The sequence below is a fragment of the Chlorocebus sabaeus genome, chromosome 22, assembly GCF_047675955.1.
Source record: "Chlorocebus sabaeus isolate Y175 chromosome 22, mChlSab1.0.hap1, whole genome shotgun sequence".
Taxonomy (NCBI): Eukaryota; Metazoa; Chordata; class Mammalia; order Primates; family Cercopithecidae; genus Chlorocebus; species Chlorocebus sabaeus.
The window spans coordinates 81,620,570-81,646,899 of NC_132925.1; the positions used below are offsets into that span (position 1 = coordinate 81,620,570).

General features: G+C 48.6%; 1 protein-coding gene across 3 annotated transcripts in view; it reads right to left on the bottom strand.

Annotated features, from left to right (window-relative positions):
• Nucleotides 1-249: 249 nt before the first annotated feature.
• The window catches only part of FLNB (filamin B), a 163,376-nt gene continuing 137,295 nt past the window's right edge, over nucleotides 250-26,330 (bottom strand). For all 3 annotated transcript variants that reach the window (XM_007984767.3, XM_007984766.3, XM_007984765.3), the window contains 14 exons: nucleotides 26,018-26,146; nucleotides 25,083-25,256; nucleotides 23,729-23,887; nucleotides 23,242-23,445; nucleotides 22,092-22,244; nucleotides 21,867-21,989; nucleotides 18,467-18,733; nucleotides 17,503-17,640; nucleotides 16,351-16,466; nucleotides 12,725-12,857; nucleotides 9,115-9,291; nucleotides 3,826-4,044; nucleotides 2,693-2,896; nucleotides 250-1,910 (listed from right to left, as the gene is read on the bottom strand). In XM_007984767.3, the coding sequence (XP_007982958.3) occupies nucleotides 1,723-1,910; nucleotides 2,693-2,896; nucleotides 3,826-4,044; nucleotides 9,115-9,291; nucleotides 12,725-12,857; nucleotides 16,351-16,466; nucleotides 17,503-17,640; nucleotides 18,467-18,733; nucleotides 21,867-21,989; nucleotides 22,092-22,244; nucleotides 23,242-23,445; nucleotides 23,729-23,887; nucleotides 25,083-25,256; nucleotides 26,018-26,146 (2,384 nt within the window). In that variant the 3' untranslated portion in view covers nucleotides 250-1,722. The remainder of the gene's footprint in view (nucleotides 1,911-2,692; nucleotides 2,897-3,825; nucleotides 4,045-9,114; nucleotides 9,292-12,724; nucleotides 12,858-16,350; nucleotides 16,467-17,502; nucleotides 17,641-18,466; nucleotides 18,734-21,866; nucleotides 21,990-22,091; nucleotides 22,245-23,241; nucleotides 23,446-23,728; nucleotides 23,888-25,082; nucleotides 25,257-26,017; nucleotides 26,147-26,330) is intronic.

A 26,330-nucleotide genomic window follows, 5' to 3' on the forward strand; every position in this document is an offset into this window, starting at 1 on the left:
TTACGCTGTCTTGCTCTGTTGCCCAGGCTAGAGTGCAGGTTGCAACCACAGCTCACTGCAACCTGCCTCTCAGGCTCAAGTGATCCTCCTGCCTCCGCCTCCTGAGTAGCTGGGACTACAGGCATGCATTACCATGCTGGCTAATTTTTAAGTTTTTTGTAGAGGCTGGGTCTCCAGGCTGGTGGTGTTGAACTCCTAGGATTAAACAATTTATTCAGAAGCGACAGCATCCAAGAACACCAAGGGAACTTTACGGAGCAAATGTTTTATTTAATAAGTTATAAGATACAATTTACAGTCGGTGTTTGATTCCAGTTTGGCTTCCATGTCCCAGCTTACAACACCCGTGGTCCTTTCACATCAGGCTTCGGGCTGCTCCAGTTTCTGTAGGGTGGGCTTTTACCCCCAACACTCGCCCCAGATGCTACACCCGCCACAACAGTGGCCACTTCCTCAGGACTAAGCAGCAAACCCTAAAGGTCCGCCTGCCCAGACCACACTGCACATTTGGGCTCAGGCAACATCCCTGACGCTTTAACCTCATTCCAAAGCCAGCTCAGGTCTGCAGAAGGCAGGCAAAATTCCCTACACCTCATTTCTGTATTTCTGCACCACACAGCTCTCACTGTTTCTGCTAAATGGTGAAAAGACCACCAATAAGCTGCTGCCCTTCCTCTCCCCCCAACCATTCCCAACTTTCAGGCCAAAGATCGGCAGGAGTTTCATTCTTTCCTGTCTGTACAGATCATTATTTTCCAGAAAAAGTGAGCCACGAAGCTGGCTGGGGCGGGTATGGAGTGTTAAGGGACAGGCCTTGGGATGAGGGCGCTAATCCATGGGCCCCCTGAGGTCACTTTAAACATTTTGGTAAGACTCCCCAGGCCGATGAAGGGCTGGAGCATGTGCTAAAAACAAGGGCTAATGTTGGTTAAAAGGGATCTTTGGCAAGTGGGGAACTGCTCGCCACTGCAGAATTTCTTCAGACCTAGGAAGGGACTGAAACGGACTTGGAAAACTAAAGCAAAACCATGACTGCTGGGATGGTCTCGTGTGGTGACTCTGCAAGAAATAATCATCAGAGCGAGGGTACAGGTACTTGGGAGACATGCGGGCCCGGCTGCCACCACATCCACTCTGCCCTCTGAGAAGTGTAAGAAGGCCACAGAGCATGGTGGTGTTGGCAGTGAGGAGCAGTAAAGCAGTGCTAGTGATCTGATAGCCAAATACATTAACACGGGCACTGAAAGAGATTAAGCTGATTTTAAGTCATCCCCTTTGCTAAATGACAATCAAACTAGGTGTCCCCCTTTTCTCTGCCCACCTTCCCCTAGCCTTGTTTCATAAATAAGGCTGTTTCATAAATGCTGAGGAGCGAACCAGCAGCTCAGGCTAGCCAGTTTTGTTTTTCTGAAACGTCAGTCTCATCGTGTGCCCGGTCTGTCTGCTGCAGTGGGTGATCTGTTCCACCAAGAGTTCTGGTTGGCACCTAGTGTACGCGGGATCTTCTCAGCCCACTGAACAAGCTTGCATTTCTCAAGATTCTCCAACATGTCCCTCAAGAGTCCAGTCTAGGACTTATTTCTGAAGGCACTTTAGAACAGTAATATTTTAGGGATGGGGTTTCAGCCCCACAAACAGGCTGGAGGGCTTTGTATAAAATGAATTACAAACAAGCAACAAAAGCAACCACAAGAAGTCTCCCCAGGATTTGAGAAAACTGTTTTAAGGCACTGTGACATGAAAAGGGCTGCCAGGGATGTGTTCCTCCCCCCACTTCACAGCCAGCACATAATCGCCCCGCTCCTTGACGACGTATGTGACGTTGTATTGCTGGTTGCCTACGTGCTTCATGGAGACCTCCTCACAGGGGGTGGTGGGCCCATGGACCCCGATCAGCAGCATGTTGGAGCCTAGGAGGCAAAAGAAGGTGGTTACTCCGTTCGGATGCGTCAGGACAGGCACAGGAAGAGGAGGGAGTATGAGAGCCAAAGGTAAGGAGCTTCCGCCATAACGCTGGGGTCCCTGAGAGGTGGGAGAGTGTGGCAATTACAAGCAAAGGCTCATAGAGCCTGACGGTGTGGGTTCAAATTCCTAACCTGCCACTTGCTACCTGGGTGACCTTGGACTGGAATCTCACCTCTCCCTAGCTCAGCTTCCCTATCTGTAAACAGGGAACGAGAACGACACATACCTCACGAGCTAGTTGTGAGGTTTAAGGAGTGATGGGGGTCAAACCCTAGCACACAGTAAGGGCTATTCTAAGCGTTAGCTATGAGAATCTTCTTGTTTACTCTCACAGGCACCTTAAAGAAGGTACTTCCGAGAAGAGGAAACTGACTTTTGGAAAGAGATTTAATAACTTTCCGAGGTCATATGGCTAAATAAGTTTTATGAACAAACGAATGAATGAAGTGGCAATACCAGGTTTCCAACCCAGGTGTACTGGATGCCAGAACCCAGGCAACCGACTGTTGAAACCCAAATAAATACCCAAGTTCAAAAGGCAAAAGAGAAGAAAATCATTTAAAAATATTAAGTGCAGGAGAACAGGGTCATGAACATGGTTACTTGCAAATGGCTGGGTTACATGGGGGTAGGCACTGCAGGAGACCTCAGCAGGGAAGACCAGTGTACCCAGGGTGTCCAGCCTACCCCTGCCCCACCCCACCCTTGAAAAGGCCCAGACACCTACCAGCTTTGCTGCAGTCCACCAGGAAGGAACTCTTCTGGCCCACAAAGGCCTTCGAGAGCCCTGCCCCCTTAGAGGTCACCTTGCTGGCGTCCGAGGATGCCTTGGGAATGGCGCTATAGCAGGTCTCTGTAGAAGACCTGGTCACTGACTCCACCAGGATGGATGAGGTCTCATTGGCTGAGCCGGGGCTAACCAGACGCTGGCCTAAGATACAGGAGGGAGGGGGACAGGCGTGAATGGCCAGATCAAGAGGGGTCTCTCAGCCAGAGGACAGGCGAGTACCCTACATAGTAGCCCCAGGAGAGCCTGCGCACCCCAACACCTGGATACAAAAGCCACCACACCCGTATCTCACACCCATAATGTCTTCTAAACCCCTGCGGTCCCACCCCCATACAACTAGGTCTGGCTTTCTGGGCAAATGGATGAGTCTGGCCTTGGCTGACAAGGCCTAGAACCGTCCCAATCCCCCCAGCCCCCACCCCCCCAAAGATGTGCCGGTGGAATTCACATCTTTCTATTTATGTAAAATAGTCTATGTAAAAGCAGAGTAAAATTTGGGATGACATATAATGAAATATCAAAAAATGATTCCGTGGATGAGAAAGGATGATTTTTCTATGTGAATTTTCTAATTTTTCTGCGAGGAACCTACATTCTTTACGTAACAATGAATCATGACGTGTGGAAGGGATTTACTACAGTGTTTATGGTGGTTACCTTGGGTGGTGGCTGTTAACTGGTTTTCATAGTTTGGTATCTTTTCCAGTGTTTTGGAGGAGACACATTTTTATAAGTATAATAAAACCTTTTGATTATTTTTAAAGTGAAAATTAGAAATGAGGGGATTTTTCAGGCCCTGATCTAAACAAATACGTAAGATTTCAATATCTATTCTTTCCTGTTAGAGACAGAAAACTACCTAACATGTTTTCTCAACTTCTGCACGCTCCACTCTGTGGACTTTCGTAAGTTTCAAACACTGCCCTCTGACGTCTCATACTATTTACTGACATTCAAAGTTCAAAGTAGCTTTAACACATCTAAAACTATCCATAGTTTCCACTATGATTGATCTGACAAAACCAGCTCCCCAGGAAGGGAGAGTAACTCCGAAGGTAGTTGATCGTTACCTGTCACCTTGGCCTTGAAGGGACTGCCCACAATGTGGTTGGGCCCACCGTATTTGACGCCGATCAGGTAGTTACCAGGAGCCATGGGGGTGTACATGACTTTGTACCCTTCAGGTGTTTCCTGGCAATCCATTTTAACCTTGGACGGGCCTTCGATGGTGACGGATAATGTCCCTGGACCTGCTCGGGTGGTGTTAATAAAGAATTCCGACTGGATACCTGGGAGAAAGGAATAGAAAATGCTGTGTTGATGGCCCGGAGGGCTTTCCCAGGATCACTGAGGCCATGGTGAGGGACACACATAGGTCCCCTCACATAGAGCTCACCCTGGTGGCATGGGAACCCACCGACACTAGCTCTGAACTTCTGGCAGAGAGAACCTCAGGTCCTGAAGGGTGAGGGCTCCCTTTTCCAGGCCAAGGCAGGAGGAGCATGGCTGACATTTCGCCCACAAGCACCAACAGCCTGGACACCCTGTTCTCTCCTCTGGGCATAAGCCATTGTGGCTGAGGGTGAGAAGCCTGAGTCACACTGTGAGCCTGAAATGCTGCTTCAGCCGCCAGAGCCCAGCTGTCCCTCCAGGGGTGTGGGGGAGGCGTGGGCCCCTCTGACCGTCCTTTCTTCTCTGGGTAGACTTGGAGAAGCCAGGGAGGCCAAGCATCTCCTCCCTTCCTCCTCAGCCCTCACCCCAGGCACTGTGCTGCAGACTGGGTGCAGCCACTGTGACCTGCCAGCCCACCCACTTTGCTGTGAATTCCAGCAACAAGCACAGGAACAAAACAGCAGCTCCTGATAACGGGGCATGTGTGCCCCACTCCGGCTCCGGGTCCTGTGCGCAGCACCATTGACACATGTGGTATGGAATCCTTTCCGCGATTCCTGCTTCACAAATGACTCTGTGGCTCAGGGAGGGGCCAGTCATGCTACACAACTAGAAAGTGGTAGAGCTGGGTTTGAACGATGTCTGCATGGCTCTGGTGCCAGGCTCATCTCTTGACCCCTGGATGGACAGTGGAGCTGCCTCAGATCCCCTAACTGCAGCCCTGAAACAACTTAGCTGGCCCAGGGAGAGCCTCCTTCAGTCATCAGGCCTGGCACATGCCCGCTAAAGTGCCCTCTATGGGGCATGCCTGGCATAGCATCCCCAGGCAGGGCTGTGCTTCTGCCAGAGCTCTAGACACTGCCCCAGCTGGGAAATATTTTGGTTTAATTATAGCTCCTAGTCCAGAGAAAGAATTATTGTTCTGGATATCAATAAAACAAAAGAGCTGCTATCGTGTGACTCTCAAACACAACCCAGCTGTTCCTGGAAGCTCAAGGCTCCTGTCCCAAGGTCCACCCTCCCCACTATCTCAACCTCATCATGGTATCTAATCTGTGCAGCCAAGAAGCCCCTCAAGCAGCAGCTCTGAGGCTGGGGGCTACGTAGGCAAGAAGCGGGAGGTGAGCAACAAGGAGACAGTGTGTCCATCCAGGAAGCAGCTGTAAGGTGACAATAAGGAAAGATATTTTATTGATTGATTGATTGAGATAGAGTCTCGCTCTGTTGCCCAGGCAGTGTCATGATCTCGGCTCACTTCAACCTCTGCCTCCCAGGTTCAAACGATTCTCCTGCCTCAGCTTCCTGAGTAGCTAGGATTACAGGCACTCGCCACCATGCCCAGCTAATTTTTGTATTTTTTTTAGTAGAGACAGGGTCTCGCCATGTTGGCCAGGCTGGTCTCGAACTCCTAACCACAAGTGATCTGCCCACCTTGCTCTCCCAAAGTGCTGGGCTTATAGGCATCAGCCAACGCACCTGGCTTTATTATTAATATTTTTTTGAGATAAAGTCTTCCTCTGTTGCCCAGGTTGGAGTACAGTGGCATGATCACCGCTCACTGCAGCCTCAATCTTCCAGGCTCAAGCCATCCTCCTGCCTCAGCCTCCAAAGTAGCTGGGACTTCAGGCATGCACCACCACACCTGGCTAATTTTTAATTTTTTTTGTAGAGATGGGGTTTTGCTGTGTTGCCTGGGCTGGTCTCAAACTCCTAGGCTCAAGTGATCCTTCCACCTCCACCTCCCAAAGTGCTAGGATTACAGGTGTGAGCCACTGTGCCAGGCCAAAAATATATTTTTAAAGTGAAGTTGAAATGATGTGGCTGCAGGGGAAAGTTCCACCATTTTTTAACAAGCTGTTTCATACCTAAGTTTGTCTTTAATTTTTTTTTTTTTTTTTTGTAGAGATGGAGTTTTACTATGTCACCCAGGCTGGTTTCAAACTCCTGGGGCAAGCAATCCTCCTGCCTTGGCCTCCCGAAGTGGTTGGATTACAGGCACGAGCCACTGCACCCATTTGGCCCTAATGCAATATTTTGACCAACCAAAAATCAGTTCATCTTGACTGTGAGGGTCCAAAAGGGCAAGGAAGACAAGGTGGGAAAAGATAAATCAGGGGTTATGGGACAAGAGCTATTACTTGGCTGTTACCTCCTCTATGGCTCCAAACAAGCCTATTAGGTGGGTCCCGTTATTATTCCTGTTTTGCAGGAAAGGAAGCAGAGGCACAGTGAAGTCAGATAATTCATCTGGAGTCACACGGCTGGGGACCAGCAGAACTGGGATTTAAACATAAAGTCTGTCCAACTTGGAGCTAAAGCACTTACCTGAGAGAAGATGGAAGAAAAAATCCACAAGCAGAAGTCTGTCACCACTGCCTCTAGCTACAACCTGTATCTGACACCACAAAACATCTCTGGGCACGGCTGTCTCCCCACCCCCTCAAATACGTCCCGCCCAGTTCCTGTGAGATTAATGCACATTAAATGCAGCACCGCTTGTTCTTCAAGGCAGGTAGGGGGATAGAAGGAGGGAAGGAGGCCTTTCTGGTATACCCCGAGCACACTGGGGTTCCTGGATCATTTTATTAGGAAAATTGCTCAGCGGCTCCAAAGAATCTGGAGCTCCCTGGTCTATCTCCCAGCCTCTCAAGCCTCCTCCAGCAGGGTCCCGCCTCAAATTCTCCACATTCCCCTATTCCAAAATCTACAGAATGGACCATTTAAAGCTTGAGCCAAGAGATACAGCAAACTCACCCATAAAAACAGAGGGAGGTTTGCTTTGTTCAGAAGGTCAGGATACTGGGCACTCTGGCAGCCGAGCACAGATACCTTTTCATTCCATGCACACTGCAGCTGTGTAATCTCAGAATGGATATTTAGGGAAAGGCTTGGGAGCAGGAGGGCTGGAAAAACAAGACGCCTTCCCTGTGACAAGAGCAATATTTACACAGGGTTTGAAGCAGGCGGTTCTGCACCTCTCCCCTCCTGGCTGGGAGCTTCCCTGCAAGAGCAGCTCCTTCTCTCAGCAGCGTCCAGCACTTGCAGAGCACAGCCTGAAACTTAAGCTCCCAAATAGGTATGCGAACAGCCAAAAGGAAATGGGAGAGGGCCCAGGCACAGCAGCATGAGCCAGCAGGAAGGTGAGATGCTTCCTGGCCAGTGTGGGAGACCCCAGCAGCTGCTGTGGGGCCTGGCCTGAAGCCTGCCACGCGCTCCGAGTGCCTAGAGGATCCCACCTGGGCCCTCAAAGGTGAGTAGCTTGTCAGGGCCCAATGGCCAGTACTGCTGCCTGGAAAGTACTCCTGAGCAGCCGGGAGGACAGGGTCCTGGTTTAGGTCACCCCAAAGTGGGCTGGGGATGCAGTCACTGCCTCTGGGTGAGCCAGCCACTTAGAGAGGGGGCCAAGCTCAGGGGTTCAGCGCACAGGCTCTGAGGTCACAGATTTGGATGGATTCCTGGTTCTGCCTCCTCCCAGCTGACTGCTTTTTGGGGGAGTATTTGTTTGGGGAGTGACTCAACCTCTGCATCTCACTTTCCACATCTGTAAAATGGACATCACTTACGGTAAAATGATACCATGCCTTTCACAAAAGGCAAGCTGCAGGCCCAGAGTTCAGGGTGGAGCCAGCCTGGATTTGCCTGGGGAGTCTGGCAGCACTCACACCCCTATGGGTGGCTTTGCTGAGGCCACTGCTTTGGTCAGAGTCCCGGGCAGCCTGCCAGCCCACCAGTCACTCCTGCACCTGGAGAGGGCCCCTTGGCCACACAGGACACTTGCTCCTGGGGCTGGATGCCAGGCAACCATGCAGTCACTCACCCCTCACCCCTGGGAGGCAAGTCTGCTCCATCCCACTCTCCTTATGCGGGGTGGGGGTACACACACGAGAGACTCAAGAAACCCGGACATATTGCTTTCCCAAGGGGGTCCAAAGTAACACCAAATGCAAACATGCCCCAGTGAGTCCACACTGCGCACTTCCCCTGCAGAGACTAAGGACCAGCTCTCCACCCTGGCAGCCTCCATAACAGTGACGCACTCACTGCACGCCACTCGATGCCACCTGTTCAAATAACTGTGATTCACAGCAGGAATTCTCACACAGCCAGGAAAAGGAGGGGAAGATCTGTTCTGACATGGAAAGATCTTTAAGAGGTCAAAGCAAAAACACAAGCTGTATCACAGTAGATGCAGTAAGATTCCTTCTGTAAGACAAAAGCAAAACTCTGTGTCTGCTTGTCTAATGAACCGATTAGCTAACCAACCCAGCAACCAAGAATGAAGACAGACAATGAGATGACAGACAGGGTGAAGGCCCTCCCTTCCTGGAACCATTTGCTTCTGGACCCAGGTGGGGGAGGAGGAGAGAAGATGGAGTGAGTCCCACTTTATTTACTTCTTCACTGCCTGTATTTTTTACAATCAAACATGTCCCATCTGTGGCAAAGAATAAAAATAAATTGCAATGGGTCCAAAAAGCTTCAGAATTCTTTGACCATTTCAGTTTTTTCTCCTCCTCCATTAAGATCTGAGAGTAAAAAGAGGAGGAGATAGGCTGGGACAGGTCTTACTGCTGCTTCAGTGCACTTCTGGGAGCCCGGTACCAAGAAAGAACAGATGGGTAGGAGCCCCCTTGGACGCATCATGAATTCTGTGTAGGCAAAGAAACCCTCAAAATTAATGACACTGTGCTGTGTTCCCTATCAGCATCCTGTTCTGAAAGTCAAGAAACCTGGCAGAGGAAGAAATCTGAATCACAACTAACAGTAATGAGGTGTGACAACACAGCCATCAAGCTCTTACTCTGAATTTATCACGGGCCAAACCGCAACTCCCAAAACAGCTTTGGACAGCAAGCGCCTCCAAAGTGTGCATGACCCCAGTTTCCATGGAAAGCGCGTGTATTTCCATCTGGCTTGTCCCTGGAGCTGGTTCAGTTAAGGCTTCAAGAAGCAGAGGAGTGGGTTACCTGTGGTGCCCCCTTCGAGTCCTGCGCCGTAGGCGGACACCAGGGCAGGGTTCCCCGCTTGTCCGGGCTCCCCAACGCGCACTTTGAAGGGGCTTCCAACCACGTGGCTCCCATTGAACTTGACATCGATGGTGTGAATACCATTCTCATGAGGGATGAAGCGAACAGCATACTTATCTAGAAGAATGAGCAAAGGCACAGGGTGAAATCAGGCAAATGGACACCCCCGAGTTCAGTGAGGACAAAGGATGGAGGCCAACCCGAGATGGCCCATTTAAAATCAACAGTTCTACAGGGAGCCTGGTACTCAGCATCCTGGATTTCAGAACCAGATGGACCCCCCTGGGTATCCCTCATCAGCCCCAAGGAAAACACATCCACATCGCAAATCCTATAAACACAGGACAAGACTCTGACCCCTGCCTCAGAAGAACCCTTCCTTTCTTTAGAAAACCTCACTTTTTGAATGTGAAATTCCGTGAGTGCTGTTACTAATCCTGTCATGAGATGAATCTCATTTCACCAAAATTAAATGATGTTTTTCCACTAAAATGATGATACAAGTTGAAGACACATCACTCTGAAATTGGAAGACCTCACCACTTAAGGCTCCACAGTGGCCTACTCAGCTGAACTCTAAGTTACTACCCTTTACTTCGTTCACCCATTGCGGGGGTTCAGTTTTTTTTTAAATGTTGGGAGATGGCCATTCTAACTACTGTTGAAAGTCTCTGTTTTGGGAAGGTATAACAAGAATTTAAAAAGAATATATATGAAGGGAAAAAAGAAAACCTCACTTCTACGTTTCTCTATGTGGCCAGTTGAAGGGGAAAAAATGGTTCCAACTGGCATTAATGCTCCTTAATTAAGCTCAAAGCTAGGAACTGCCCCACAGGGCAGGTTTTTGGCTATGCGTTTGGGTCACAGCATGTAGCAAGGTAATCTGTTAACTGAAATGGGCACCTAGAACATCTACCCATTGTGCACCACCTGACCACCACTTCCTCCTTGAAGCCCTCCTGCCCGGGGTGCAGAGCCTGTTCTCCTCCTACCTCTCCAGGTAGTCTCTCAGTCTCTCCCTGGCTCCTAGGACTCTTCATCCCTCTCAGAATTTGTGTTCCCCAAAGCTCTTCTCCCTGCCTCTGGAGGTCTCCACAGAGGTGCATCTCCATGGAGCTGTGCACCCTACATCCTTTGGCACTGAACATCCCCCAACAGTCCCCTAGTTAGGTCCCCATCTGCCTCCCTGAAAGCCAATGTGCTTTAGGGGAAGCCGGCTCTACCGCCACGTCCAAGTGTAGTCCCTGAGTGGATCAGGGAAAAATCCTTCGCTAAGCCTTCGTCAATGAACACATGGCACTTCTTTAGCCACAGTCAATGACTCAGCAGTGGGCATGTGTCCAGGTCAGTGAGATGGGAAGGGAGATGTGCTGGAGACTTCTGGGAAAAGGAGCCTCTCGACTTCTAAGAATCCTGAGAGGATTCTTAACTGATGTGGCATGAAGGCGGGACATCTGGTGCTGCTGGAGCCATCCTGCCACCAAGAGGAAGGCCAGCCTCAGAACCAGGCCCACAAAGCAGAACAGCAGAGATATTTGAGGCCTTGCAGGGCACAGCTCAATGACCAAATCAAATCGCTGAAACCCATCTTGGATCTCTTGAACTTTCCAGTTATGCAACTCACTGGGCCCCTTTATTGTGTGAGTTGGCTTGAGCTGGGCATCCTGTAATTTGCAATCAATAGTAACTGTGTCATGCTAATGATCTCATACATCTGTAGGGGTTCAAATCCTGCCTGGGGTGGAGCCAGCTTCTCCTGAAGCACCTTGGCTTTAAGAGAAGAGGGAGGGTACCCAGTGAGGGACTGTTGGGGCTGAGGCCACCAAACCTCACAGTGATCTAGTAAACATCTCCATGTGGGTATCGGGGATCCTTCAAAACCCCTCAAAGCAAAATATTAAACCCTTTAAGGCCCTGACCAATCCTCACCCACCCTCTGCCTGGCTGGCCCTAGTTCGGATAACTGTACTGTCATCTGCCACCCAATCACTAAGCTACACGGAACATTTTGGAATGGGTTCTCTCTCTCATTCTCTATGGCTACCATAGCTCTCTGGCCTTCTCCATTTCCAGTGCTGCTGCTTTCTCAAATGGACCACTCTGGGAGCACCAGCTCGTCACCTGGCCTTTCAGACTAAAACCGGGATCTGACCCCATCCTTCACACTTGTTCCTCCTGAGGCTCCCCACTGCCCTTTCTGCCTACTGGGAAACATAGATCTCAATGTTCACACAGAGCCTACATTTCTTTTTCTTTCTTTTTGAGACAGGGTCTTGCTGTGTTACCCAGGCTGGAGTGCAGTGGCATGATCACAGCTCACAGCAGTCTCAACCTCCTAGGCATACGCAATCCTCCCACCTCATCCCTCACAAGTAGACTACAGGTGTGTGCCACTGTGCCTGGCTAATTTTTTTTTACTTTATTTTTGTAGAGAAGGGGTCTCACTATGCTGCCCAGGCTGGTCCCAAACTCCTGGGCTCAACTGATCCTCCCAAAGTGCTGGGATTACAGATGTGAGCCACCATGCCTGGTCAGAGCCTAGATTTCCAACTACACTATACAAATATAGCCAGGCACACAACAAATGCCCTATAAGGGCAGTGATCATAGGTCTCCCCCTCATACATCAAAGCCCACACCAAATGTCATCTCCTCTGAGAAGCCCTCCTGAATTCACTGAGGCAGAAACTATTTCTCTCTCCTGCTCTGACCATCTTCACCATTTGCTTCTCAGTTCTCCTGTGGTAATGGCGATCATCTGGGGTCATCATCTGCTTTTTGGCCAGGACTTCACTAAACTGTGAGCAACTCTTTGAGCCCTATACCTTCCTTCAAGTTTCTGACAGTTAATAAATGTATTATGTTCACCGGTAACACTGTCTCTTTAAAGTTGATTAAATCCATATACCAAGGCACCAAGCAAGAAAAATCTTAGGACATTAGGGCCTAGAGACCCAGATTTTCTTTTTTAATTTACAGAGCATTAACCTACCTTTCCCTTAGAGTAAAGTGAGATCAAAGTATGCTTACTCACGTCATAAGGTCAACGATATAATAAAAATCTATAAGATGTTGTTACAATATGAAAGAAAAATCATGATGAATGTCATGCAAAAGGAATCTGAAAAACTAACAGAAAACAAAGCAGCATTTGTTTTTGTGTTGTGTGTGTATGCTTCTTGTTTTTTTTTTGTTTTGTTTTGTTTTTTTTTTTGAGACAGGGTCTCGCTCTGTCGCCCAGGCTGGAGTTCAGTGGCACAATCATAGCTCACGGCAGCCTTGGCCTCCCAGGTTAGGGCACTGCACCCCGCCCAGCATTTGTTTAAAAAAGAAAGAAAGAATGAGAATTCTCTCCCAGGGTAAAGGGTCTGCCTATTCCTGGTACAGGTTTAAATGCTAATTTATAAACAACGTCTGGCAACAGCAAAGGGAATCCAGAGGCTCACTGGCAGTAATGAAACCGATCAGCCCTCCTTTGGGACACACATTTACAAGAACATTCTGCTGGAAAGTGCTGGTGCTGGGACCCCCCAGCAGGCCTCCTGCTCACCTGGCTCCAGCTCAGACACGTGGCACTCCTCCACGGCTCCAGAGGGGCTGTGCACCTTTGCATCAATCTTGCCTTTTGCGCCATTCAACCTTATAGCAAAGGATGCTGGCTGGTTAACTTTTAATCCCGATTCCTGAGAATTTAATACATTAGACAGGTTATGGCCCTCAGCGTTCCTGTTCAGTGGCACACACTGACCCTACCCAAAACTCTGGGTGACAGTTCTCATGCAAATAGGCCCAGAATGTTTTTCTATATAACATATGACAACAAAAGAGCAGGTGAGCCATTCTGCATTTTTAACGTAAGACAGCAGAGACGTGCATCTGCATGGTCTCCTATGCAAACCATCTTGATACAGCCTGGAAGAGATGATTTCTAGGTTTGGATACTTGAGACATCCTGGTCAAAAAGACTATCATCTCAGCATTCAAAATAACACCTGTGCAGGCCAGAAAACCCAGTATGTTCCAGGTCAAAAAAGTATCCTCTTTTAGGAGGATACTGGCAGCTAACAAAGTCATGCACTCACGAACACAAACACAGTTTTATGTTATGCTGTTTGTTATCTCGAGGGCAGACCTGGAGGAACATATTATAAAGGGCCACATGTGCAAAGAAGGCGGTACTCCATAGCAGTTACAAATCAGCCCTGGATTTCCTACCATTTCCTAGCTATATATCCAGGTTGCCAAACCTCTTCGAGTCTTGGTTTCCTCAGCTGTAAAATGGGCATAATAACGATCCATCTCGAGGGCTACTATAAAGATCAAATTAAGCTGTGCATGCAAAACATTCAGCACAGGGCCTAGCCCATACACAGAGAGGCTTGAAAACATAAGCTTATTATTAAATATTAATATGCATTTAGAGGTTGTATCCCCACAAGAAGTCATAGAAAGACATAGCTTTTGCTCTTCTCTGGATCAGTTTCACTCCCCATACTTTGTCTTGGAAACTATCTCCTCTTCTGGGAGGAGGGGATCAGAAGTTCAGATGGTTAAGAACAAAGCTGAGCAACAACATTGGAGATATTTTAAGACTGGCCAATCCCAAACAGCAGCATTTACAAGTCAGTAATTTTGATTTAGACTTGGTCGGACAGCCACTCCTCAGGCAATAACTCTAAAGCAGCATGGTTCATGCTTTATGTGTAAGCAAACCATCTGGGGATCTTATTAAAAAGCAGATTCTGATCCAGTGGGTCTGGGACTGAAGTTCTCAAGTGATGCTGAGGTCCAAGAACTGGTCCAAGAACCACATCTTCATGGCAAGGTCCCAAAGCTGCACTGGCTAATTTGGTAGTCACCAGCCACATGTGGCCATCTATACATATATTTCAATTTAATGCACTTAAATAAAACTAAACGTCCAGCTCCTTGGTTCCTCTGGCCACATTTTAGATGTTCAGTGGTCGCATGTGGTTAGTGGCTATCATGCTGCACAGCATAAACTTGGAGCATTTTGATCACGGCAGAACCTACTATTGGACTGTGCTGCCCTAAGGGATAGAGACTGAGGAAGGTGGATGGAACACAGAATTAGAAAGTCTTTGATCACCAGATCACTCCCATCCCACCCCCACCCCAAATACCAGCCTACTCCCATTTCCTAGAAAGTCTCAAAAGCAAGACAAAACGATACATGCCTGTCTTTGCTAACCAGCCCCAGATGTTGCTGCGTGGGCCTCTGCGAAATCTCTGATCAATAATTTACATATCACTCGGCATCAAATGACCCGGGAAGAACAGGGGGCGTGCTGATGAACACGCCCCTCCTGCGGCAGCAGCTGGTTACAAAAGCTTGAGAAACAGCCTGCTGTGTACTTACTGAAACATTTATGACCCAGCTATGGCGAGAGGACTCTACAGAAAAGTTTCCTGGAGAGGATTTTTCCAAACCAGCTCCTTTTAGACAGCATAATGTACATTACCTGATTCCGCTTGCCACTAAATCCTCAAGAGGGAGATAAATGCCTCGGAAGATTCGAAAGAAATCTTCGAGATGCATGAGGGCAGCTCCTGCCCTCAACAAGTGCTGGGTTTATCTCCCTCTGTAGGTTTCAGTTAAGTCGGTCACAAGAGACACTTCTGTTAAGAAGCCTTTAAATGAAACACAAGAAAAACATCTACACCACAGTAACCAGTTAGTACCCTTGGTATTCTCTGGATGAGGCCGCTTCAATGTGTGGACTGAGTCTGGTCTGGGTTCTGTTTACGTCCCTAAATGAAAGACTAACGTTTGGAACTACTGGAGGTATCCCAGTTCCCCTCAGAGTAAGATTAGAATCTCAAATGTAAACCAAGTGTAGGGGACTACAGCCAACGATATCACTGATCTTAGACATCAGATTGGATTTTAATGAATCCAATATTTTCCAGAACTGGGGGCAGCTCAAGGCTATTTAGAAACTCTTACCCAGAAATCATACTTTGGGATTTCAATGTTATTTCACAACTTAATTGCTACTCCCAATTCAGACACCTAATTATTTTTCAGTGTCCTGGGCAAAAACCCAGAGGCATCCCTGATGGTTCTTAGTTTGGCTGAAGGTGCTAGTGCAACCTTGAATTAAGTGACCTGTTTAGGACGAGGAGAAACGTTGCATCTCCCGGTATCCTAATGGGATGGACTATGCAACCGTGTGCCACAACGACAGGCGGGGGTTAGAGAGGTTGCAGTTAAGGGCACAGGTTCTGGCCGGGCACAGTGGCTCATGCCTGTAATCCCAGCACTTTGGGAGGTTGAGGGGGGTCAGGCGCATCACCTCAGGTCAGGAGTTTGAGACCAGCCTGGCCAACATGGCAAAACCCCATCTCTACGAAAAATACAAAAATTAGCTGGGTGTGATGGTGCACGCCTGGAGTCTCAGCTACTTAGGAGGCTGAGGCAGAAGAATCACTTGAACCTGGGAGGCAGAGGTTTCAGTGAGCCAAGATCATGCCACTGCACTCTAGCCTGGATGACAGAGTGAGACTCTGTCTCAACAACAATAACAAACAAACAAAAATACAGGTTCTGGAGCCACATTGCCTCTGCTCTGCCTCATACTAGCAGTTCCCAGTGGACAAAACCTCCTTGTACCTCTGTTTTTCCATCATTAAAATGGGGTCAAGAGAACCTACTTGTCAGGCTATTGCAAGGATTTCCTGAGGTAACACTGATAAAACTCTTAACATAGTTCCCTGCACACTTATTATAAATGAATCATAATACATTGCAACTGTCTTTCTTGAGGAAGGGCAGCAAACAACAGCAGGCTAAAACATCACTGCACTGTTATTTTTGTGTTGGTTTTGTTTTGAAAGCCCTTGTTATCCCTTAACCAATTATGAACAGGCTTCCTTTGTTTCTCTTAAATAAACCTTTAAAAACAAACTTGTCCCCAAACATTAAGGTGTGTTGTTGACTGTGGCTCTGTTTTTGCTCGCCCCAAGTGTCATCTGCCCTAAGTGTATGGGGAGTTGACTCTGCCGCAGGAAAGCTCCCCAGTGACTGGGTGACATCTGTGGTCAAAATGTGAGAAGGGGCCTCAGCACCTAAGGGGACATTGAAGTGGCCTCAGGAGTCCAGGGGTCTCACTGGTGGCCTGTGGCCAAGGAGATGGATGCTTCCTTGCATCTCACCTGAAGGCTCATAACAGTGAGGCGGCGGGCGTCGTCAGAGGGCGCGATGACCGGCACCAGGTAGGGGCTGTCCGGAATGTGCTCATCATTGAACTTGATGGACACCTCGTAGTTACCTATGAGGACAGGAAAGTCCCATCATTTCAGAGACTCTGGACCCAGAGTGACCTCTTGCTTCTCACCAAGGGCTAAAATGCCTTCAGAGAGACCCAGCCCTCCTCAATGGCCACAGCTGATTGGTTGAGTGGGAGTTGCCTGGCTGAGGCTGGGCCAACATGATTTCCTTAGTGGGGCAAGGCCAGGGACTCTTAACCGGGGCCCACAGGGTCCCCAAATTGCCTGTGTATTGAATTCAGGAGATCCATGGACTTGAATGGGAAAAAAACTACATTTTAATTTTCACCATCCACTAACTGAAATTTACCATTTCCTTTCTTCAGAAGTGTTGACAAAAAATCACAACACATTGTAAGTACATATTACTTATATCACCATTAAAAATTATAGATGTTTTTATGTTGTTTTACAGTTATTTTGACATATCATTTTCACTTATTACTTTGCTACTTTGATGACAGTTAATGTACACTGTGACCAAATCTTACGATTTAATGTATTAATGAAGATATGCATGTTTCTATGTTGCATATTTGTTCTTATAAGATTTCGGTAACTGTATTTAGTATCATTGATTTCCTTTATAATGTGACATATTTCATTTTATGTGTTTTAAAACATTATCCCAAGAACAGTCCCCATAGGCTTCGCCAGATGGCAAGAGTTAATGGCACACAAAAGGTTAAGAACTCCTGACAGAGGGAGCTCAGATGCCAAGGTCACTCTTCTGGGGCAGCCAGCCAAGGTAGCCGTGGGTGGGCAGACAAAGGCCGGTCGGTGGAAAGAATGGAGCAATTGAATGAAAGCAAGAAGCAGAGAGGCTAATGGAGAAAGACAAGAGGCAACCAGAACAAGCATTCCCACCCTTAGGAGGTCTGGCCATGTATCTTGCAACTGGATTTCTAGGAGGCTCTCCCATGTGCCCATACACATAGAATCCTCATTGACTTCAGCAAACTTGATGGATTTCTGTTCCTTGCAACCTAACCATGTTCAAACAAGGAAAATGTCCTCTTGTGAACCCTGAATACATACCAGGCTCTTGGGCAATATAAGACACACCGCACGACCCATTTTTATGGTCATCGAATGTAATCTCAGCCTTACTGGGGCCCTCAACAGCGATGGAGAGGCCTCCAGCACCTGCTTCCCGGGTCCAAATGCTGAACTCAGCTGAGAGCAAAGAGATACCTGGTTAGTGACTGAGCCCCACAGAGCCCCTGCCCCTCTTCTATTCTTGTTCAAACCTGCAGCGCTAGGTTTCATTTGTTGCTAGCCCTTTCCTCTTTCTCTCACCCCAAGGAGAAACCAAGCAAGGTCCATCATTGAAGTTTCCTAAGCATCACTAGCGATATCTAAATTCATAGGACATCTGGAGTACTCTGAAGACACCTTAACAGGCTGGGCGCAGTGGCTCATGCCTGTAATCCCAGCACTTTGGGAGGCCAAGGCAGGAGGGTCACAGGAGCCCAGGAGTTTAAGACCAGCCTGAGTAAGATAGTGGAACCTCATCTCTAACAAAAAAAAAAAGAAAGAAAAAAAATATTAAATAAAAATTTTTAAAAATGTGAATACACCCTAACCAAGCCAGAAAAAGATGAGAATGTTCCATTTTTTCCCCACAGATCTTCCCACCAGCAGCAACCTTAGGAAAGGATGCTTATAGTCAGTTTTGTAGCTTTCTAGTGTGTTTCACAGAACATCAGCCCTGAAAGATGCTCTGGAAACAGTATTACTCTGCTCCCCAATTACAGACTCAGATGCACACTAGTAAGTTACAGGCACCAAGGAGGCTCCCAGTAAGAAACTTGTTTGGCTTTATGTGAGCACACAAAGTGTGCCAGACTTAGTCACAAATGCCTCATTTTAAAGCATGCCCCTTAATGCCACCTATCAGAAGTCTTCTCTTTCGAATAGGGCAAAAAAGTATGTGGGTGCCCACACTGCCTGGGTTCAACTCATATTCTTCCCAGGTGAAAATCCTGCCCGGAATGCTCACCTGGGACTCCCGCTTCTCCTCTCTCCAGGCCAGGGCCTCCTGCCCGTACCTTGTGGGCACCTCCTTCACCAAGTGGCCCCACGGTGAACTGGAAGGGGCTGCCAGTGACGTGCTGCCCACGGTACTTGACGCTGACCGTGTGCACGCCCATCTCCTGGGGCACAAACCGGACGCAGTGTGAGTTCTTCCCCATGGGTACAATCTCTGCTTCAGTCACACGGCCAGAGGGGCTGGTGACGTGGGCCGACATATCACTGCTGTTGATTTCTGAAAGAGGGAGGGAGGTTGGGGGAGAGAAGAGGGTTAGGGCAAGGGCCTGAGACGGGGCAGGACATGCAGGGCAAGCAGCCGAGAGCAAGGTGTACGCAGCCCAGTGGACGTGGGGTGCCCAGATTTCCTTCCCTTCAGGCTGGGTGCCTGCCCTCCTGTGGCCAGCATGGAGTGGGCAGGGACCTTCAGGCCACCCATGCTAGGGGCACTGAGACTTCTTGCCAAAGGTGACGTGGTCATCCATCATGCATAGATGGGCTCCTTTGCACAGGTAGGGAAGGGTAGAAAACAAGAGCCGTCATCCCTTACTGTCAAGAAGCTTTGGCATTTCTATTAGGCAACAAGACAAAGTTAGAGAAAAAGGTGAACATTCGTCAGTCCCAATGGCAAAAGGGAAACCATGCGTGAGCAAAGCTTTGAGCAAACCAAAGACCAGGGGCCATACTTTCAGAAAAGCAATGTCTCGGGTCACCAGCACTAGGACACAAGACCACATCACTCTACGTGAGCTGCTCACGTCATGCCAACGACTGTGCCTGTACTGCCGTGGTGAGGCCAGGTGGCCGCAGGTGGGGCACGGAGCACTGCCATCACCTAGAGCCAGTATGAAACTGCACCCTCCAGCCCCACAGGATCTGGGCAGAGCAGTTCATGACTCTGACCCCTGAGGACAGAAAAGGGAAGGGAGGTTGAAAAGAGGGTCACCCATGTTATGAATTGAATGTTTGTGTCCCTCCAAAATTCGAATATTGAAACCCTATCCCCAACAATGTGATGGGATTAAGAGGTGGGGCCTTGGGGAGGCAATTAGGATTAGATAAGGTCAGGAAAGTGGAGTGACCCTGTGATGGGATCAGCGGCCTTATAAGGGTCTCAGACAGCTTGCTCCCGCTGCTCTCCAGTGTGTGATGATACAAGGGGACGCTGTCAGTCTTCAGCCTGGAAGAGGGCCCTCACCACAATCTGGCCATGCTGGTACCTGATCTTGGACTTCCGGCCTCCACAACGGTGAGGCATACATTTCTGTTGGTTGCCACCTAGTTCATGTGATTTTGCTAAAGCAGCCCAAACTAACGACGATGCCCTGCAAAACCTGGGTCTGGAGGACATCTGGTTAGTGAGCTGTCCTCCATTAAGGAGGAGGGGATCTCTGAGAGGATCATTTGGGTAATGAGGGGAAAACTGAGCCTCACCCAGAGTCATCTGGTACTAAGTAACTAAAAGAATAACAAAAAGAGACTTAAGAGAAAGGGTAAACGTCCACGCTGCACAAATACTTGCTAGTTCCTCAAGAAACAAATAAGCAGAGAACAGAACAGGTATTTTGCCAAATGAGAAATGTAAAGCAAATGAAAAGAAAACATAACACAATACATATCACTAGTAATTGAAGATATGAAACTGAATACTGGACACCGTATTTTTCCATCAGGTTGGCCAAAGTGAGAAGAGACAGCCCCAGTGCTGGTGGGGGAGTATGCAGAAATGTGGAGGGCGGTCTGCCAAGGTGTGGCAGCGTCTGAAATGCACCAGCCCAGCCCACTCCTGGGCATCCAGCCCACAGCCTGAGCACAGGGTGGCAAATGTCAGAGCAGCCCTGATGATGGGAGCTGAGGCACAGAGATGAGTAACGAAGGCTGATGCATCTAGACATGAAATGGAATCTCTCTTTTTCTATCACCAACAGTTCCATTGAATGAAATGGCATTTTATCTGGGTCATGAAAGAGATGATGTGGATGTCCATTTTTTGAGGTGGGAAGATGCCCACAAAAACAGTAGATGAGGAGTACACCGATGTGACTGGAAAGTGAGCACACATGCCTGTGAGGACAGGGCAGCCAGGGTCCAACTCTGCACCTAAGATGTGAGCCAGGCTCTCTCTGGGAGGTGACACTTCCTCCCTCCACCTTGAGGCACACAAACTGTTTATGACCAGAAATGATCAGTACAGCTTTTTTTGTTTTGAGAAAGTCTCACTCTGTCACCCAGGCTGGAGTGCAGTGGCGCAATCTCAGCTCACTGCAACCTCCGCCTCCCAGGTTCACGCAATTCTTGTGCCTCAGCCTCCTGAGTAGGTGGGACTACAGGTGCCTGCTGCCACGCCCTGCTAAGTTTTGTATTTTTAGAAGAGATATGGTTTTGCCATGTTAGCCAGGCTGGTCTCAAACTCCTGACCTCAGGTGATCTGCCCGCCTCGGCCTCCCAAAGTGCTGGGATTACAGGAGTGAGCCATCACGCCCGGCCCAGTCAAGCTCTTCTTAAGTGATCATGTCTGAACTCTACAGTAATGAGGCTTTGCCACATTCCCATGTGACCCAATGTTGATGTGACTACACAAGAAGAACCCGTTAACTAAAGCCAAGAAGGCGGAGTCGACAGCTCCCTGACACGTTAGGAAGGATGGGAGGTGCAGTGTAGAAACACAGCCCCCTCTCCAGAGCTTGCAACACAAGCTCCATCTGAAGACGATTTATATTTCCCTTCTCTGTAGAATTTGTGCAATTCCATAGGACATGTCAACTTCTGGGCAGAGGAGCCTCAAAACTTTCACTCACAGTGACTTCTCTCTGGAAGGATTCTTTATAGAAAGAACTTGGGCCACATTTCAGAGAGACTGTGTGACCTGTTGACTGGCTAATTGGGGCCCATGAGGAACGATTCACTGCCAAAGGGCTAGATGTGGCCCAGTGAGATCTGCAGCACAGCCCTCGTTCTAATTTCAGGAAGGAAAGAGAAATACTAGAAGGATGCCGCTGGGCTGCCACCTCTTAAATACTTCCAGACACTGGCATCGGCTGGGCCAGTTCTTTCACTGACATGATTCTGTTTGACAGATAGTAAATCTAAAAATCTAAAAGCATATCTACGTTTCCCCCATGTGACCCAATAAAGTTATTTTTATTTGGAACTGGAAAAAGGTAGCGAGGTAAACAGATTTATTATTCTTGGATGAGCCTCTGTGAAAATAAACATAGAAGAAAATTATGAAATGAAGTGAAATGAAAAGGTCAGCACAGCCGACTTGGATACTGTGTTCTAGGCCATGCCTAAACTTGGTTCCTAAAGGCACCCACTGCCCTGAGGGCTGGAGCCAAGGCTTCCCCGCCCCACTAGTCCCCGACACCCACCTGGGATTTTCAGGTTCAGGTCACAAATGCTCCCGACAGTGGCCACAGACGGGGCCCGACTGGTGCGGGTGATGCTCTCTTTGACTCTTCCCTCCCCGCTGATCTTCACAGTAAATGGGCTCCCTGCAAGACCCAAGAAGGCTCCTGTGAGCAGCCCAGAGGCCAAGGCACAGCATTTACAGAAAACCCAAGCATCCCATCTAGAGGGGAATGGAATACACATACCAGGCACGTGCTCATCAGCAAATTTGGTGGAGACGATATAAACCCCAGGCACAGTGGGGAAGTAGGAGACTTTGCAGGTGCCGTCTTCCAGGTCCTCCGTCTGGATGTCTACTTTGCTGGGGCCTTCCACTGCCAAGGATATGCCACCATAACCTGCAACACAGCAGCCCCAGGCTGTTCTGACAGCAACTCCTCAGGAAGAGGGAGCCCGGTGAATGGAGAAAGGACATCGACCCTTACGCTTCAGTCTATTTCTACATAGCAGAAAGAAAGCAATGGCGGCCTCGTTTGCAGAGCCCAGAGGGCGATGAGTAGGTTAAGCGCCCTGAGAAGTCCCATAGTGAAATAACCTGCTGAACCTGGTTTTGACCACAGAACGCTTTCCTCAAGGGTATTTACTAATATCCCATAGAAAATGTGCCCTGTGCAAACTGCTGGAGAGGACCTTCTGCCCTCATGCCTCCAAGAACTGCACGTACCACCTGGGGGGTTTATCCACAGCCAGACCTGAGATTCTGAATTTTTAAACAGCCCCTGGCTACCTCAACTAGGTCAGCAGATCTGAAGGTTTAACAGGGAGTACCTCCCAACCAGGACCAGAAATTCTCCAGCCCTCTCCCCTGGGTTAGAATTTGTCTAGAATTCACCAGTGTGGCCATGCCTCAAGAAAGCAGATGACTGGACGCACTGGGGTGTGGCGAGCTTGGAAGAGACACAATCTAACTCAAACCATCTCAAAGAGAGAACAGAAAGAGATGCCTCATTTCCACAAAAGCTCTGCTCAGATGACCATGGTCTTGGCCAGTCAACCCAACATTCTTTGCTTGGAGAGACGCTGGGAAGCTGAGAACAAGGGTGGGAGAACAGATGAGAAAACAGGGGTTTGCGAGGTGTTGTGGCTCTGGGTTCAGATCCTAGGGCAGAGGGGGCTCTAAGCCCTGCGAGCCTCAGTTTCATCATCTAAAATACAAAGACAATCCTATTTTTGCCAATGGTCATGAGGCGTAAAAGACAATGCAGGCAGAAGGATCTATAGCTTGAAGGATGCTCAGGAAGGAAAAGGAGTTGGTAGGATGAAAAGATGACACTGATTCAGCAAAGTAAGTCTGTTCCCACAAGCTCTGGGCCTCTCCCTTGGGACCACACAGACCTGCATCCCTTGTGTCCACGATGAAGTCAGACATCTCGAAAGTCCGGCCTTCTGACAGGCCGCGGCCATAGACTTTGGCTCGGCGGGCGTCACCGATCTCGGACTGGACCACCATGATGGACACGGGGCTGTTGGCCACGTGGTTGCCATTTTTCTTGATGCTGACCAGGTGTTCGCCCACTTCCCGGGGGATGAAGGAGATGCCTGGGCCAGAACACAGATTGAGGTTTGTAAGGGGATGGTGGAGAGGAAGCAGGAGAGACACACTCTCAGAAATAGAAATATGACCTTTTTCCTGACATCCAACAACCCAGAGTGTCGATATCACAATGCACAAATACACTTGGGCATTTATCGTGCGTGTGACCCAGCAGGTTTATCACATCACACTCCATTGTGCTACCGATTTCCCAAGAAAGAACTGCAAGAGTCCCCATCTCCCACCCAAGATGTCCTGGCTCCAGCCAGGAAGGGTAGCCTAGCTCACCAATGTGGTTGTTGGGCAGCCTCTTCAGGAGACAGGGCTCATCTCGGCCAGATGGGGCCTTAATGCTGGCCGTCAGGCTGCTGAGGTCAGTCTCACTGATGTCAAGCAGGAAGTCAGCGGCCGAGCCCAACTTCACCTGGGAGCACCGCCTGCTGTCATCTGGGAAACATTCCCCCAAAAAGGACTCCCGTTACATGTGGTCATCCCGCTTCCCAGAGCTGCCATGCCATATGCTGTTCACAGATGAACAGGCAAGAACTAATTACACGAAGTGAAAAAAAATGAGCCTTGAACACTGAGTAGACCCAATCAATGAAGAATGATGGGATTCATGCCTGCTTGCAGCAAAGACAAGGAGCTGGCAGGACCTGGAGACTTGAGTCCTCATGGACCACCTTTTAAAGGAATCTTTGGGCCAGGTGCCTAATCCCAACACTTTGAGAGACTGAGGCAGATGAATCACTTGAGGTCAGGAGTCCAAGACCAGCCTGTCCAACACGGTGAAACTTCATCTCTATTAAAAATACAAAAATAAGCTGGGTGTGGTGGTGGGTGCTGTAATCCCAGCTATTCCGGAGGTTGAGGCAGGAGAATCGCTTGAACCCAGGAGGTGGAGGTTGCAGTGAGCCAAGTTTGCGCCATAAACTCCATCCTGGGTGACAGAGCAAGACTCCATCTCAAAAATAAAATAAAATACAGGAATCTTTGGTAGTTGAAGGGACCTCGCACCTGCCTGGCATGGCTGTGGGCATTTCTAGGTAAACAATGACCACATTCCACAGAGTACTACTGGCTGTTTCACAGACAGGTCTAAACACGGTGGGGACACGGGCTCTGCCTTGTGCATTTTCCTTATAACCCACTGAAAGCATAACCTGAATACAGCAAGGTGAGGAGCACGGGTTTTGGAATTTGATAACCTGGATCTGTTTACCCATACGTGAACTCGGCTACACCATTACCTTGCCAAGCCTCAGTTTTCCCACCTGTAAAAGGGATAGCAGAAAATTTATCTAGTAGTGACGCTGAAGGGCATCTCTGAGTTCATGCACTATTGCGGTCAGTATGATTTGAATACTCCATCTGAGAGCTTTCTCTTTGCACACTAGAGTAACACTGGCACAATAAAAGTGTGCTCCAAATACTAGCTCTTGCTTTTTCCTGGATTATCAGCAAGGGAAGAATTTAGCCAATCCGAAATTGGATTCCATCCCCTGCTCCTCCTCAATGAGTCTCTGTGAAACCTAAACTCAAAGAGATGTCTAGCCTGCCGCCTGTGGTCTGATAAGGAGGGTGGCAGTCAGGGGCAGCCACGCTTCCCATGAGGAAGCCCCCAGAAGCCAGACAACCCTACCTGTGATCTTGGCTGTGAAGGGGCTGCCAGGGATGTGCTTGTCATTGTACTTGACCAGAATGCTGTAGTCGCCTGGCAGAGTGGGCAGGTAGGTCACTGTGCATGTCCCATCTTTATTGTCAATGCAGCTGATTTCTGCTTTTGAGGGGCCCTCAATAGCCAAGTCCAGACCACCTACAAGTGGGAACAGGGATGCAGGGGTGTTAGGGAGAGAGTTTCCTTGTTTTAAGAGTTTCCTTGTAACAACTCATCCAGGGCAGCCCTGATGCTGGGGACAACGGACTGATGCACTCCACCTGAGCTGTGGGCAAAGGGACATCTGTCAGAACAAAGCACTCCATGTGGTAAAAATATCCACTGAGAAGAAACCCCAAATGTCTGAGTTCTTCACTGCAAGTAACCCTGGAGCTCTCTCTACTCTCAGGATGCATGGGATGAGAAAAAGAAGGATCCGTGCATGTCAATTTCACATAAGAGATGGTGGGCGGTGGAGGGCAGAGGTGTATTGTCCCTTTCTATCAGGCACTGGCTGCCATCATGGAAATCCCATTAGAACCACAGATTTGGGAGTCTCCATGAATACCATGTGAATGGGCACACAGCTTTATCAAAAAGAGCCACTCAGTAAGTCATGTGGTCTTGTGGATACATGTGCAAAAAGAACAAAAACATCACCAACCAAAACATACTTAAATTCCAGACAAGTCACATAAAGTATTTCATAGCATGAATCTGATTTCAATTAGAACACAAAGGACTTCAAAAATGTCTTTCTGGGTAGAAGACAAAGCAGCTTTACAGATTTATATGAGAGAAAAGACAAGACAAATACTACCATTCAATTGTCTCACTTTTAAAAGCCACCCTAGAACCGTGTCCACTTAACCCTCCGAATGGATGGCTGGAGGCATATAAACACGTAAACCACACAGTACCTTCTCCTGCATCCTCTGTGACGATGGTGAAGGTGGCAGTTTTGTTGGCCACTCCATACACGAGGCCTGGACCATATGCAGAAACGCTTCCACTGTTGGGGTAGTTCACATAGAACTGGAGTGGGCTCTCTGGGTTTACAAAGGACACAAACAAAATTGGTGCTCATGAAGGGGTGAATGAAGACCTTGGACAACCGGCATCTTAACACTCACCTCTCTACAGGTCTGGCGCCTCCTAAGCAGAGGCAGAGACAGAAAGAGATGCAGAGACAGAAAGAGATGCAGACGTACCTCCTGTCCCCCGCCATCCTAG